Source organism: Gadus chalcogrammus, chromosome 1, assembly GCF_026213295.1.
Source record: "Gadus chalcogrammus isolate NIFS_2021 chromosome 1, NIFS_Gcha_1.0, whole genome shotgun sequence".
NCBI lineage: Eukaryota > Metazoa > Chordata > Actinopteri > Gadiformes > Gadidae > Gadus > Gadus chalcogrammus.
This window is the reverse complement of record NC_079412.1, coordinates 6667417-6680359: the sequence shown is the minus strand read 5'-3', so window position 1 is coordinate 6680359 and position 12943 is coordinate 6667417. Positions and strand designations below refer to the sequence as shown.

The 12943-nt window shown below is 47.0% G+C and overlaps 2 protein-coding genes, 2 non-coding genes and 1 pseudogene across 4 annotated transcripts; 4 read left to right on the top strand and 1 right to left on the bottom strand.

Moving 5' to 3' along the window:
* Positions 1-366: 366 nt before the first annotated feature.
* rpl10 (ribosomal protein L10) lies at positions 367-2606 on the top strand. Its single transcript, XM_056585816.1, has 6 exons — positions 367-517; positions 997-1055; positions 1335-1442; positions 1621-1759; positions 1967-2129; positions 2394-2606. The coding sequence occupies exons 1-6, from the start codon at positions 495-497 to the stop codon at positions 2547-2549; spliced, it is 648 nt and encodes a 215-aa protein (XP_056441791.1). The 5' UTR covers positions 367-494; the 3' UTR covers positions 2550-2606.
* On the top strand, positions 1119-1249 carry LOC130392220 (small nucleolar RNA SNORA70). The gene has a single exon (XR_008896990.1). It is a non-coding gene; the product is annotated as a small nucleolar RNA SNORA70 (small nucleolar RNA).
* LOC130392214 (small nucleolar RNA SNORA70) lies at positions 2162-2288 on the top strand. Its single transcript, XR_008896989.1, has one exon. It is a non-coding gene; the product is annotated as a small nucleolar RNA SNORA70 (small nucleolar RNA).
* Positions 2607-4590: 1984 nt separating the features above from the next.
* atp6ap1a (ATPase H+ transporting accessory protein 1a) lies at positions 4591-12874 on the bottom strand. Its single transcript, XM_056585802.1, has 11 exons — positions 12717-12874; positions 12087-12213; positions 11570-11644; positions 11095-11288; positions 10787-10827; positions 10555-10640; positions 10235-10387; positions 9375-9532; positions 6640-6690; positions 6286-6523; positions 4591-5751 (listed from the first exon to the last, which is right to left on the bottom strand). Exons 1-11 carry the CDS (start codon positions 12836-12838, stop codon positions 5542-5544), a joined length of 1455 nt encoding a protein of 484 aa, XP_056441777.1. The 5' UTR covers positions 12839-12874; the 3' UTR covers positions 4591-5541.
* Positions 6756-6874, top strand: LOC130392228 (5S ribosomal RNA; annotated as a pseudogene).
* Positions 12875-12943: the final 69 nt, after the last annotated feature.

Sequence of the window (12943 nt, the reverse complement as noted above, 5' to 3'; positions counted from 1 at the left end):
GGGAAGCGCGTCTCACAGTATGAAAAAGCCTGTGCTGGAATACAGAGCACGCAGACAGGATACCTCTCAAAAACCTGGCCCAATCTGGCAACACTGGTCACATCTGACTTTTTACTCTGTCGCCCCCTAGAATAATTCACAGTACTTCCCGGCTTTCTTTCGAAATTATAAAACAATGTATAGTTATTTGAAATAGGTCAAAATAAAAGCATACAATGAAATAGTTGTCTATTAAAACTACTTGTTAACAACCAAAATATACATCAAAATAAAAAAAAACGATATGTCAATACAGTTACGTCCTTTGGTTTTCTGCCGGATATGAGGCAGCGGAAGTACTGTGGACTTCCTTTCCTCCATTAGGTGAGTGCGTGGTGGCAGCTCCTTCTCCGACACTCGTCCAAAAATTGGAATAATAAAAGCGTTTTTGATTTAGTTGCCTTGATTTAGCACTCTTAACAGATATCGTATTTGTTGCTTTACAGATCGCAACCATGGGCCGCCGTCCAGCCCGGTGGTAAGTTATAAAAGCACTAGAAACACCGCGGTCCGTTTATGTGGGGAAATGGACGCGGCCGCGGCCCTCCATGTGGTCCGCGGCCCGTCGGCTAGCTGGGCTACATGGACACACGGCCCACGGCCTTGGTGTAATGTTCATGAAATGGAACTTAAATGGGTATATAAATCCACAAAATAATATGGCCTCGGTTGGCATAACTAAAGTAGTGGCGCTAAGCTAACGCATGCTAGCATGTAGCTTCATGACCAAAAGCCACGGCATTAGGATATTAAAAAATGATAAAACCAGGATTCAGGTGACAACCAGTTTTTTGGTATTATGCAATTGTTGTGTAGAAATCAAACAAGGGTCTCCTCACATCGGAATCTGATTATCTACCGCAGATGGATATTGAAAATGTCATTGGACGTGTTGTGAGATTGTATTCTGGTGTGGTTCGAAAGCAAGTACACGTTCTAACAGTTTATTTCCTATAGTTACAGATACTGCAAGAACAAGCCATACCCCAAGTCCCGTTTCTGTAGGGGTGTCCCCGGTGAGTAGCTGACTTTGAATCAACCCATCATTCTGGGTCTTAGTCTGTCATGCCAATTCAACATTGCCGTCTAGCTTCCCGGTTCTGCTGCCAGTGCGTTCCGGTGTGCAAAGGCTGCAGACAGCAAGTCTTTGGTTTGTGTATGTCCTCAGCCGGGTGGTGCTGAGTGCTTTAAAGGGACCATTGAGACAGTTTGAGAACGTTTTGGTTTATCCTCCAACCGTAATTGTAAACAATATTTATAACAATATTATGTTTTCTTTCTTTTGTTTCACTCAGACCCTAAGATCAGAATCTTTGACTTGGGCAGGAAGAAGGCCAAGGTCGATGAGTTCCCTCTGTGTGGGCACATGGTCTCTGACGAGTACGAGCAGCTGTCCTCAGAAGGTGAGTGGAGAAGCTGTGAACCATGTTACAAGAAGTATAAAGAGAAAGTTGAGATGGATTTCCAGTGTTCATGGAAATCTAAAAAACTGCACATCTAAAGATGTACTTGAATACCTAGCACACAGGCAGGATACCTGTCAATCAAAAACATGTGACTAAAATGTCCCTCTGTGTGCAGCTCTGGAGGCCGCTCGTATCTGCGCCAACAAGTACATGGTGAAGACCTGTGGTAAGGATGGGTTCCACATCCGCGTACGACTCCACCCCTTCCACGTCATCCGCATCAACAAAATGTTGTCCTGTGCTGGAGCTGATAGGTGAGTTCTAAGGTTTGAGATGCTCAAGTGTCCGAGGACACTTAAGCATGTTGATGCCAACAAAGCAAGGCATCGCGTCAATTCAGTCAGGTTATTGGAACCTATAATGTCCCTCCCGGGGTTAAATAACGTGCATGTCTTCCACAATAGACCTAGTTGTGAATCCAGATGTTGTTCAAGGTGTTCACTGACTGTATTCCTGTGTAGGCTCCAGACTGGGATGCGTGGTGCCTTCGGGAAGCCCCTCGGGACCGTGGCTCGCGTGCGCATCGGACAGGTCATCATGTCTGTGCGCACCAAGGCCAACAACAAGGAACATGTGGTTGAAGCTCTCCGCAGAGCCAAGTTCAAGTTCCCTGGCCGCCAGAAGGTTTGTAATCTTCTGCACCTTTTGTTCAGATTGTGCAGTCTATTAAGCTGACCATTATGTGTGTCTGGGGTCCAAAGGCTGAATACACTTGAGTCTTTGGTTTGTGTATGTCCTCAGCCATTCGGTGCTGAGTGCTTTAAAGGGACCATTGAGACAAATCCACAAGAATCTTAGTGTACACTTGATACAATGTGTGGAATAATAGGTGCTCATCTTCCACATGAAAAATTCTTCTGATCTAACCTGAATGATCTCTGCCCTCAGATTCACATCTCCAAGAAGTACGGCTTCACCAAGTTCAACGCGACAGACTTCGATCAGATGATGGCTGAGAAGCGTCTGATCTCTGACGGCTGTGGGGTGAAGTACATCCCCAGCCGAGGGCCTCTGACCCGGTGGAAGGCCCTGCACGCCAACTAGAGCTGCTGCTGGCTCTGAGGCCGCATTACCAACCTATTAAAGTGGCTTTGATAACAACCTACCTCTGGTCGTCTTTCCATTGACTCCAACAGTACATCGTTCTCATGGCCCTGCTCGTATTCCTTCTTTTTTGCTACCAGACTTATGTTTCTGGCATTGTGAAAAAACCGTAGTACTTGACTGATGTGACTTTGGCCGTAGCCTTGCCTTTTGGTTTTAGATTTCAGACCTGGCTGAGAAACCAACAGGGTGGATACATTTAGACATTACACCTGGGGGAAAGCAGTTGATTTATTCTCTGGTTTCAACCAGCTTAATTAACTTTAGAATCTAAATATTTGTTCTATATTTATATTTTAGATAATTCATCTATTACTTTCCATTCATTATGAAATGGGTATTTGAGAACGAATTGCACTTTTTGCAGTAATCCACGCTAGAGGGAATGCAGAAACACTTTCAAACAAAGATTCAACCTTGATGATCCAAAGAGCAGTGCGAGTTAAATGCCCGTCACTCGTTATTTATCAGCATAGCTCTACTTAAAATACCTTCCTAAACTGTCTGTAAAATTAAATTAAGCCATTTTTGCTTCAGCTATTGTGCAATGGACAGCACAGGCCCAACATTCATCCCTGAGCATTTTGACATAAAGTTAAACAATACTCTTAAAATTGTCATGCAAGACATTTTTATAATGGTGAGTCAGCATGTGTAGATCAAACTAATGCTTTGTTTTGCTAAGGTATGTGTTGGCCATCCTAAGAATACATGGTGGTTGCTGGCTGCTAGACCATTAGACCTTCAATACTAATCTATCACATAGTTATCATGGATGTACCAGGCCTACCGAAATGAAGTAGCGGTCAGATCTTTGCCGGAGAACATGTTGAAGCAAACCATGCTGTCGTCCAGAGCCAGCTCATGGTCACTCAAATTAGCTCGGACACTGACAATGTCAGTTAATTTATAAAGGCAAATCGCTGTGACCAATAAAATAGCTTTCTTTCAATTAGCCAACGCAATTTGTTTCAAATATGTACAAAAAACACATTCACCGTGTTAACATTTCTGTCGACTATTTTCTAGAATATATCAGATCTAGTAACTCTGGGTATCCAAAGTATTAATGTTTTTAGAAAGTTTAAAGAGGTGACTTGATTTTACGTGAATCATATATATACCCAATATAAAGGTATATGGTTATTTGAACATGGTTATTAGAAAAGTAATAACAAAAAAACAAAGCTCTGAATTAGTGTGCTATATAATGTCATAGCATGGAATAATTGATGTGGCTACGACCTCAAAATCCCGCAGTTCAATAAAAAGTCAAAAATCGGAATATATTCGATCTGAGAGTAGACAATCCAGACCTATATGGCTGACTTCATCCACAGACCTTTAAGGGTTTGAAAACAGGGAGGTGTATCTTCTCGAACTGCTGGTCATCACCCAGGCAGCCCCTTTCAAAGAGGGGACGCTCCTTTCACCCTGGAACCTCTGGAGGGGGGAGGGGGGGCGAACATAGACTGAAACATTTCCCTGCAGCCTAGGATCAGGCGTTACCTCCCTCCTGAGACACAGCCAGAAGCTAGGCTTCTCTGGTCTTCTGCCAGTCCGCTCAAGTCTTTCTGCAGCCTGGCTGCAGTGACTCCTGAGTTTCCTTGAGGAACATGAGGGTGGATGTGCTGAAGAAGCCCTTCCAGCGAACCTCCACCGGTACATTACCCCCTAGCCTGCGTGCCTGTTTTCAGCAGCCAGCTGTGAGTACGGTGCTCCTCTCCCCCCTCTCGGAGAAGGTGGACCACGGCGCCGTCGGCCAGAGATGTTATCGTGAGTTCCTTGGGGAACCTCAGCGGCCCTTTGAGGTCCACCCCCATGTTCCACTCCTTGAGAGGGGAGAGGGGATGTCCTGGACCTCCTTGCACCTTCAGCATGCCCTGCTTGCCTGACAAAGTAGGTTGGTACTCTGGAGGTGGTGGGGAGGTCTCCGGCAGCTTCCTGTCTTTGGCCCTCCTCCTGTGCGGACGAGGTGCCGTCAGGGACCCCCTTGTAACTGCGACTTGCAGCCTGAAGGTTTGTGTAGAAGGCTGTCATCAGGGGCAAGGGGGGCAGCGCTCTCGCTCGCCAGACCAATGGTAGAGAGCAGTGGACAAATTTAAACTTATGATACGGCAAACTTGAAATATGTCCTTCATTTATATTGCACTTAATAGCCAAGGCATAATATATATCTAATATGCAATTAATTATTAAACAGGGTACCTGGTCTGACAATTAAAGTACAGCTCAGGTAAGAAAGAGGGCTGTTTGTCGGGACAGGGTTATGACAGTGTTGAATATATGCAAGGGGAGAATCTCTGAGCCGTGATCGTCCTCCACACATTTATTGAGTTTCACAACACAAAACCACATCCAGGACCTCTTAAGTACAGCATTCACCACAATTCATACATCAAAAAAATCAAATACAAATAATACAAAACAACTGGAAGTGCTTTAGATGGGTTGTTTGAGCGAAATAGTACCTGCAACCTTAAGCTAATTTGTAAATCTTCTTGGTTACTTCCAGTTTGTGACTCAAACCTCCCTTGTTACAGGATCACCATTGATACACTATTGTAAACTAGGAATTCCCTTAACAGAGACATCTTGTGTGTTACCTCAATGAGACATTCAAAATAAATAAATAAATAAATACAACTTAAGTTTACACATCAATCAACACTAATGTAAACACAAAAACACCTCAAACAACACATCCAATAAATAGCTATTTTAAGGTATGCTGTATATTTCTGTTCCCCTTAATATACAGTGGTAACCCTCCATGTGGGGAAGGTTGGATCCACACGCCCTGAACACAATGCCCTTATTCAAAACAGCATTTTGTTTTACTCTAGTGTTACACCTAAGGGGAATGAAGAGGGAATGTAAGCAGGCAGCGCTGGGAAGGCCCTCGATGGCCCTGGGCGGCCCGGAGGCGAGATCACTCCGTCAGGGGCACCGAGATGGCGGGGCCCTTGGGGTCGTCGAAGCGGTCCATGGTGCGGAGCTGCATGATCATGTGCAGGCCGTAGGTGAGCACCAGCACCATGAGCAGGCTGCTCATCAGGCCCATCCAGATGCCCGGGGTGAAGAAGCCCGCACAGTCGCTGGCGTAGGAGAAGTCCTGTCCCGAGACGTTGAAGCCCTGGATCTGTTGTGAGGTCAAAGGCATGCAAGGGCTTTAAAAGACCCTCTTACTGACAGCTATGTTGGGAGGAACACAACCACGTGCGATCACAGCAGCCAGATTCATCGCCTGATGAGAAAAGGACCTCAAACTCCCCCTTAACAGAATCATCCCCCCTGGACTCACTTTTTCCACAACCATTGCATATCGCACACGTCCTCCACATTGTAAATACTGTTTGTACAGTATATCTTCAATTTATCTGTTTATAGGAGGTACTGGAATTTGTACATCATCCCACATTTTACTTTTTACATATTGAGTATTTAATAGTGTAATATCTGATATGTATATATATTTTGTATGCAACTTTTTATACTATGATCTCTTTATTACCTACTTTGGCAATGTGAATGTTTGTTTCTCATACCAATAAAGTGCTTTTGAATTCAATTGATTTGAGATGGAGGAGGGAAGGTAGACGAAAGAGTCGTCGTCATACTCCAGCTTCCTTCTCTTTTGACCCTGTGCTACCGCGGCGGCTCTCCCGGTGCGTACCTGGAAGTCCTCAAAGGAGACCCTCCATTGGTTGGCAGGGTCCTTGGCCGAGCGGGGGAACAGGGACGGCCAGCGGAAGCTGCTGACCGCGTCGCAGCGGTAGGAGTACTCGGCGGGGGCGTAGATGCTGCGGCTGCCGTTGAAGGTGGCTTTGGTCCCGTCGTACTCCAGCTCCACCTGGTCCATGGTGAACCAGCGGCGGGCCGACACCGAGTAGTGGCGCTGGCTCATGGCGAAGCTGTAGGACACACGCACGCACAATCAGTCGCACAATGTTGGATTACAAAACTCCAGCCATGAGGGTGGAATAAATGAAGGGGTGTCTCTACAAGCACCGGGGGTTTTCTCACTCACATCAGTTTGAAGTTACGATGGCCGAGCACATCTTCGTAGTTCAGAACCAGCCTGACAAGAAGCAGCCGGGGCAGCAGATGGAAGGGGAGAGAGAAGAACCAAACATTTGAATAACATTTGACGGCCTTACCACCATGGACACGCCCAAACTCGTCTGATCTCGGAAGCTAAGCATGGTCGGGCCTGGTTGGTACATGGATGGGAGACCGCCTGGGAATACCAGGTGCTGTAAGTGGTGTCGGGTTGTGGCCAATACGTGGCACTCTTCCCTCTGGCCTTAACATCACTCCCGATGCCCCAGTCTAGTGACGGGGACACTGCTGTAGAAGGCGCCGTCCTTCGGAGGAGACATAAAACCGAGGTCCTGACTCACTGAGGTCATAAGAGATCCCAGGGCACTTATCGCAAAAGATTAGGGGTTACCCCAGTGTCCTGGCCCAACCAGGCTCATTCAATCTGGCCCCTCCTGATCATCCTCCTGTATGATTGGCTGACTCATTAATTCCCTCACTCTCCACCTCAAGCTGGTGTGTGGTGAGCATTCTGGCGCCGATTGGCTGCCGTGCATCACCCAAGTGGGTGCTACATACTGGTGGTGGTTAGTGAGGTCCCCCCTTCACTGTAAAGCGTCTTTGAGTGTCTAGAAAAGCGCTATATAAATTATATCCATTATTATAATTTTTTAAAACAACACACTTGATTAAATAAAGCAGTCATTTAGCACTTTACGGATTAAACCAAACTCTATCACTTTTCTTAGGTTATACCGGGCAGCTACAACTGAAATTAAAGCTGCCCGGTATAACCTAAGAAAAGTGATCAAAGCAGCAAAGAGGGATTATGGAAAAAAAATAGAGGCACAGCTGAGCAGCAATGACCCACGCAGAATGTGGAAGGGACTACAAACCATCACTGATTTCAAAGAGACCTCTAGCTGCACAGCTGATACTTCTGTCTCTTTACCTGACGAGCTGAACAGTTTCTACGCCCGCTTTGAAGTGAGCCAAACCAGTCTCCTAGAGAGGACCTACTCAGAGGACGCAGATAATACAGCCAGCGCTCTTGTCATCACAGAAGAGGATGTACGTGTGGTGTTCAAACGCATCAACATCCGAAAAGCGGCCGGGTCAGATGGGTTACCTGGCCGGGTATTCAAAGTATGTGCGGACCAGCTGGCTGGTGTATTCACAAACATTTTCAACCTCTCCCTCTCCACGGGCATAGTGCCAGCCTGCTTCAAGTCATCAGTAATCATTCCTGTACAAAAGAAGAGCAAGGTAACGTGCCCAAATGACTGGCGCCCTGTTGCTCTCACCCCCATAGTGAGCAAATGCTTTGAAAAGCTCATCAAGGTGCTGATCTGCAGAATGCTGCCACCAGCCCTGGACCCCCACCAATTTGCCTATCAGAAGAACAGATCGACAGATGACGCCATTGCCACAGCACTCCACTTAGCCCTCGCCCACCTCGACAAGAGGAACACCTATGTGAGGATGCTGTTTGTTGATTATAGTTCGGCATTCAACACAATAGTCCCCTCCAGACTCGACAGGAAGCTCAGGGACCTAGGCATTGATCCCAGCCTATGCAACTGGATCCTTGACTTCCTGACGGATCGAAAACAGGTGGTGAAGATGGGTCCTAAGATCTCCGCCCCTCTGACCATCAGCACAGGAGCCCCCCAGGGCTGTGTCCTAAGCCCCCTCCTCTACTCCCTATACACCCACGACTGCGTGGCTACACACGGATCCAATGCAGTGATCAAGTTCGCCGATGACACGACAGTCATGGGGCTGATCACTGATGGTGATGAGACGGCCTATAGGAGCGAGGTCGACTGTCTGGCTCAGTACAGCCAGGACAACAACCTCATTCTCAACACCGATAAGACCAAGGAGCTCGTAGTGGACTTCAGGAAGAAGAGACAGATTCAACACCCCATCTCCATCAATGGGTCTGCTGTGGAGAGGGTACACAGCATTAAGTTCCTGGGAGTCCACATCACCAGAGACCTCACCTGGGAGGAGCACACCAACCAGGTGGTGAAAAAAGCACAGCGGCGCCTATTTCACCTTAGGCGTCTGAAAAAGTTTGGCGTGGGGCCCAAGATCCTGGGGGCCTTCTTCAGAGGCACAACGGAGAGCATATTGACTGGATGCATCACTGCCTGGTACGGGAACTGCACTGCCCAAAGCCGCAAAATGCTGCAAAGGGTAGTGCGGACAGCTGAGAGGATCAGCGGATGTGAGCTTCCCTCCATCCAGGAAACCTACAAGGCCCGGTGTGTCAGGAAGGCCCTCCGAATCATTGGGGACCCCAGCCACCCCAACCAGAAACTGTTTGAGCTACTGCCGTCAGGGAGGCGGTACCAAAGCCTAAGGGCCAAAACCCAGAGGATGACAAGCAGTTTTTTCCCCCAAGCAGTCAGACTCCTGGAAAAACACACTACCCCCCAACCATCCACACGCACACCACAACAACAGACTGTTGTTACTTTTTAGTATTATTGATGCTGCTACTTACTTATTTATTTATTTATTTTTACTTTGTTCCTTTTCATATGGTTTCTTATTCTTATTCTTATTTATTTTATCTTTTACTGTTGCTGCTATGTGAATGTTGAGGAACCAAGCCTAAGATTTTTACTCTTGAGTCCTGTACTATAAGATGTAATAAAAGTGATTCTGATTCTGATTCTGATTCTGATTCTGATTCTAGAAGCCGCCCCCCTCTACCTGGCCTTGGTCTGGTCACACATTGAGCCGTGGAGTTTGGGAGTGACCCCCTCCCCAAACGTGGAGGGCGTGAGGTCGTGGTCGTCCCAGCGCCCGCCCCTCAGGATGCTCACAGACAGCCCAGTGGCCCACAGCAGGATGCAGGTGTTCTCCCGCTCCTGGACACAACACACATATTAGAGAACACAAACAGAGGGCGTACGAGGAAGAGAGAAAGGTAGAGAGAGAGAGAGAGAGAGAGAGAGAGAGAGAGAGAGAGAGAGAGAGAGAGAGAGAGAGAGAGAGAGAGAGAGGTATAGAGAGAGAGGTATAGAGAGAGAGGTATAGAGAGAGAGAGAGAGAGAGAGAGAGAGAGAGAGAGAGAGAGAGAGAGAGAGAGAGAGAGAGAGAGAGAGAGAGCGAGCAAGAGCGAGAGAGAGAAAAGGGGTCAATAGGGAAATCAAAAGGGAGAAAACAACAATAATATCAAGAATGGATTAGTGAGCCTATTAAAACAGGTCAATGTGTTAATCACACTAAGCTACACCAGGTCTCCTCAGACAGATTGGTTAGTCCTACTCTTATTTCATCACAACTATGCTTCTACTGACTCCATGATGTATTTGTTAAGCTGAATACCTTAGATTGATATAATTCCATTTTCTAAAAGTGAGAAAAAAATCAAAAGGAGAGTCGACATTGGTGCAGATTCAGAATGTTCACTTACAAAAAATGTATTTACATAGTTGTATTCAATCAAACAAAGGCCATGATGTAAGAGATCAGCCATTACAGTAGGTACATCAACTGTCCAATGGAAAAGACAACATGGGGTAATGTAATGAGTACAGAGCCACTTGGTTTGAGACGAAACGGCTCACCTTGAACTCCACAGGGCCGTAGACCCCGGCCTTCTCCTTGACCTTGCGCTTCCTCTCCCTCTCCTGCTCCCTCTCCTTGTGACTGGCCCTGGCCTGCAGCAGAGAACGGCCCCCGCCCGCCCCCACCTCCAGGGACAGCGCTGCTGCTGCCTCCTGCACAACCACAAAGTCACACGAACACAGTGAGACGTCCCATGGAAGGATGGCCCATGATGTGGTCAACGCTAGCATGACATGTAGGGTCCTTCCTCCAAGCGGTTCAAAAAGCAGCACTGCAGGCAGGGACGCTAGGACCCTGCACGGTGGCCTGATGCTCTCACCTGTGAGGGCTGCAGGGCTGTGTAGATGGCCAGATAGGGGACCGACTGGGTCTTCATGATGCTCAACACCTGGCCGATCACCTCATCTAGGCACAAACATTTGATTCAATTAAATGCAGATTTCTCATAGATGTCTCTAATTCACCTTACAAATACCTTAGCTGCGGTTGTTAATGATAATTGTGATAATGAAAGGACAAGATAATGCACTTGACTATAAATAAGCACCCACCATTGCCACTAAGAATCTCTTTAGCAGACATCAGATCTGACCTGCAAGACAAAGAAAGCCAAAGTAAACTCACTCACAAGTTGAGACCCTGTTTCCATTTACACGACCAGACAAAACACAAACAAGTTTTACAGATGCCACAAGCAGAACAATAAGCTCTTTGGCCTCTTATGCAAACCAATCATAACAAGTGTGTGTGTGTGTGTGTGTGTGTGTGTGTGTGTGTGTGTGTGTGTGTGTGTGTGTGTGTGTGTGTGTGTGTGTGTGTGTGTGTGTGTGTGTGTGTGTGTGTGTGTGCGTGCTCTTACCCAGTGCCATAGGGCAGCCTAAAGACCAGCAAGGCCGGCGAAGACGAGTTGAGCCTCAGCTGGCCGAGCGTTTCAGCATCCATATAAAGAGGGGAGGTCTCAAGTTGGTCCTGCAACGCTCCAATCACTGCGTTAGAGGCTGGCCAGGAAACAGCAGGCAGCACCAGAGGGGACGGCGAGGATAACAGCGCCCCCTGCAGGACATGGGAGGAAAGACAAAGCCAACACAGTGACAACACAGTAATAAATGTCAGAAGCGTATTGAACTGAGTGTAAAGGACTACTACAAATAGTATTCAACCAGCTCTCTGATTTTAATGATAACTAACAACAGAACAATAAAACTAAATAGGTTTTAGTTGGCTAGACCTAAACATTTGTGTGTCAAAGTGGTAACATTGGTTTACATTAACATCAAGATTATACACAGATCAGGATCACAATTCACACAGGACAGAGTGGGAACACATCTTACCTCAAGATTTCGGAAAGCAGAGTCCTGCTTGTTTCCAAAAGCGCCCCCGTAGATAGTGAAGTCCTCAATGCTCATCTGACGATGAACAGAAAGCAGAAACACATTTAATATGACTTAACCTCTGGCCCTGTTCAAAAAAGAAAGAAGGATATACCTCAGAATCAGACAGGAACATTCACAAAACGACCGGCATGTTGATAGTGCTCATCTAGCCTACCTTGGTATGAGTGTCCCTGGTCCTCATCTAGCACACCCTAGTATAAGTTTGCCTGGTCCCCATTTAGTATACCCTGGTATGAGTGTCCCTAGTGCAGCCTGACCGTACCCTGGTATGAGTGTCCCTAGTCCGGACCGTACCCTGGTATGAGTGTCCCTAGTCCGGACCGTACCCTGGTATGAGTGTCCCTAGTCCTGACCGTACCCTGGTATGAGTGTCCCTGGTCCTGACCGTATCCTGGTATGAGTGTCCCTAGTCCTGACCGTACCCTGGTATGAGTGTCCCTAGTCCTGACCGTACCTTGTCCTGGAGGAAGAGCAGTACATTCCGCGGGCCTGACCCGAGGGCTGTGTGCAGGTAGGCGTCCAGCTGGTCCCGTCCCACGATGTGACCCGCGGCGGGGGGAGACTGGGACGGCAGGGAGGTCCTGGTGGACAGAGACCATCAATGTCAGCAAAAATTCTATACAATTGTATTTCTATTGATTTTATATATATATATATATATATATATATATATATATATCCCCTACTACCAGGGGGAATCGACAGTGCAATGGGGGTCATAATTGGCAAACATACGTACAAACATACATAGATAAATACATACATACAGGAAAAACATGCATACCTACATACATAACATTTTTAATCGGTGATGGGCTGCTGGCTGGTTAACCATAGACAACAAGACCACCCTTTCTACGTTGGCATTTTCATAATTCGATTATTAATAAGCACCAATAATGTATAAAACAAATGAATCTAATGTAATGGTTACATAACGGGCTCGGTACTCAAAGGTTACCAATAATATAATATTGTGGCAGTGCAGACTGCGGTCGTTCTTGAGGCGTTATGAGTTAGCCCGCCGCTAGCTGCTGCACACAGCGAAGGTCACTAGAGGACATAAATACACAACGACACCCACCCTTCGCTGGTCCAAAGCATTAAGGGCACCTGCTCATCGCATCTCCCCGTATTCCAGAGGGTGAATAAAACGGCAAACGACGCCGAGATGCTGGAGAAGAGCCGCATCTTCCTGGTCGCCATCTTCAGAACGCACTTGACACAGGGGACGTCACTACAGGTCACGTGGTACCGGAGGATCCATCCATCCTCCGAGTTATCTATCCATCCTCCGAGTTATCTGTGTAC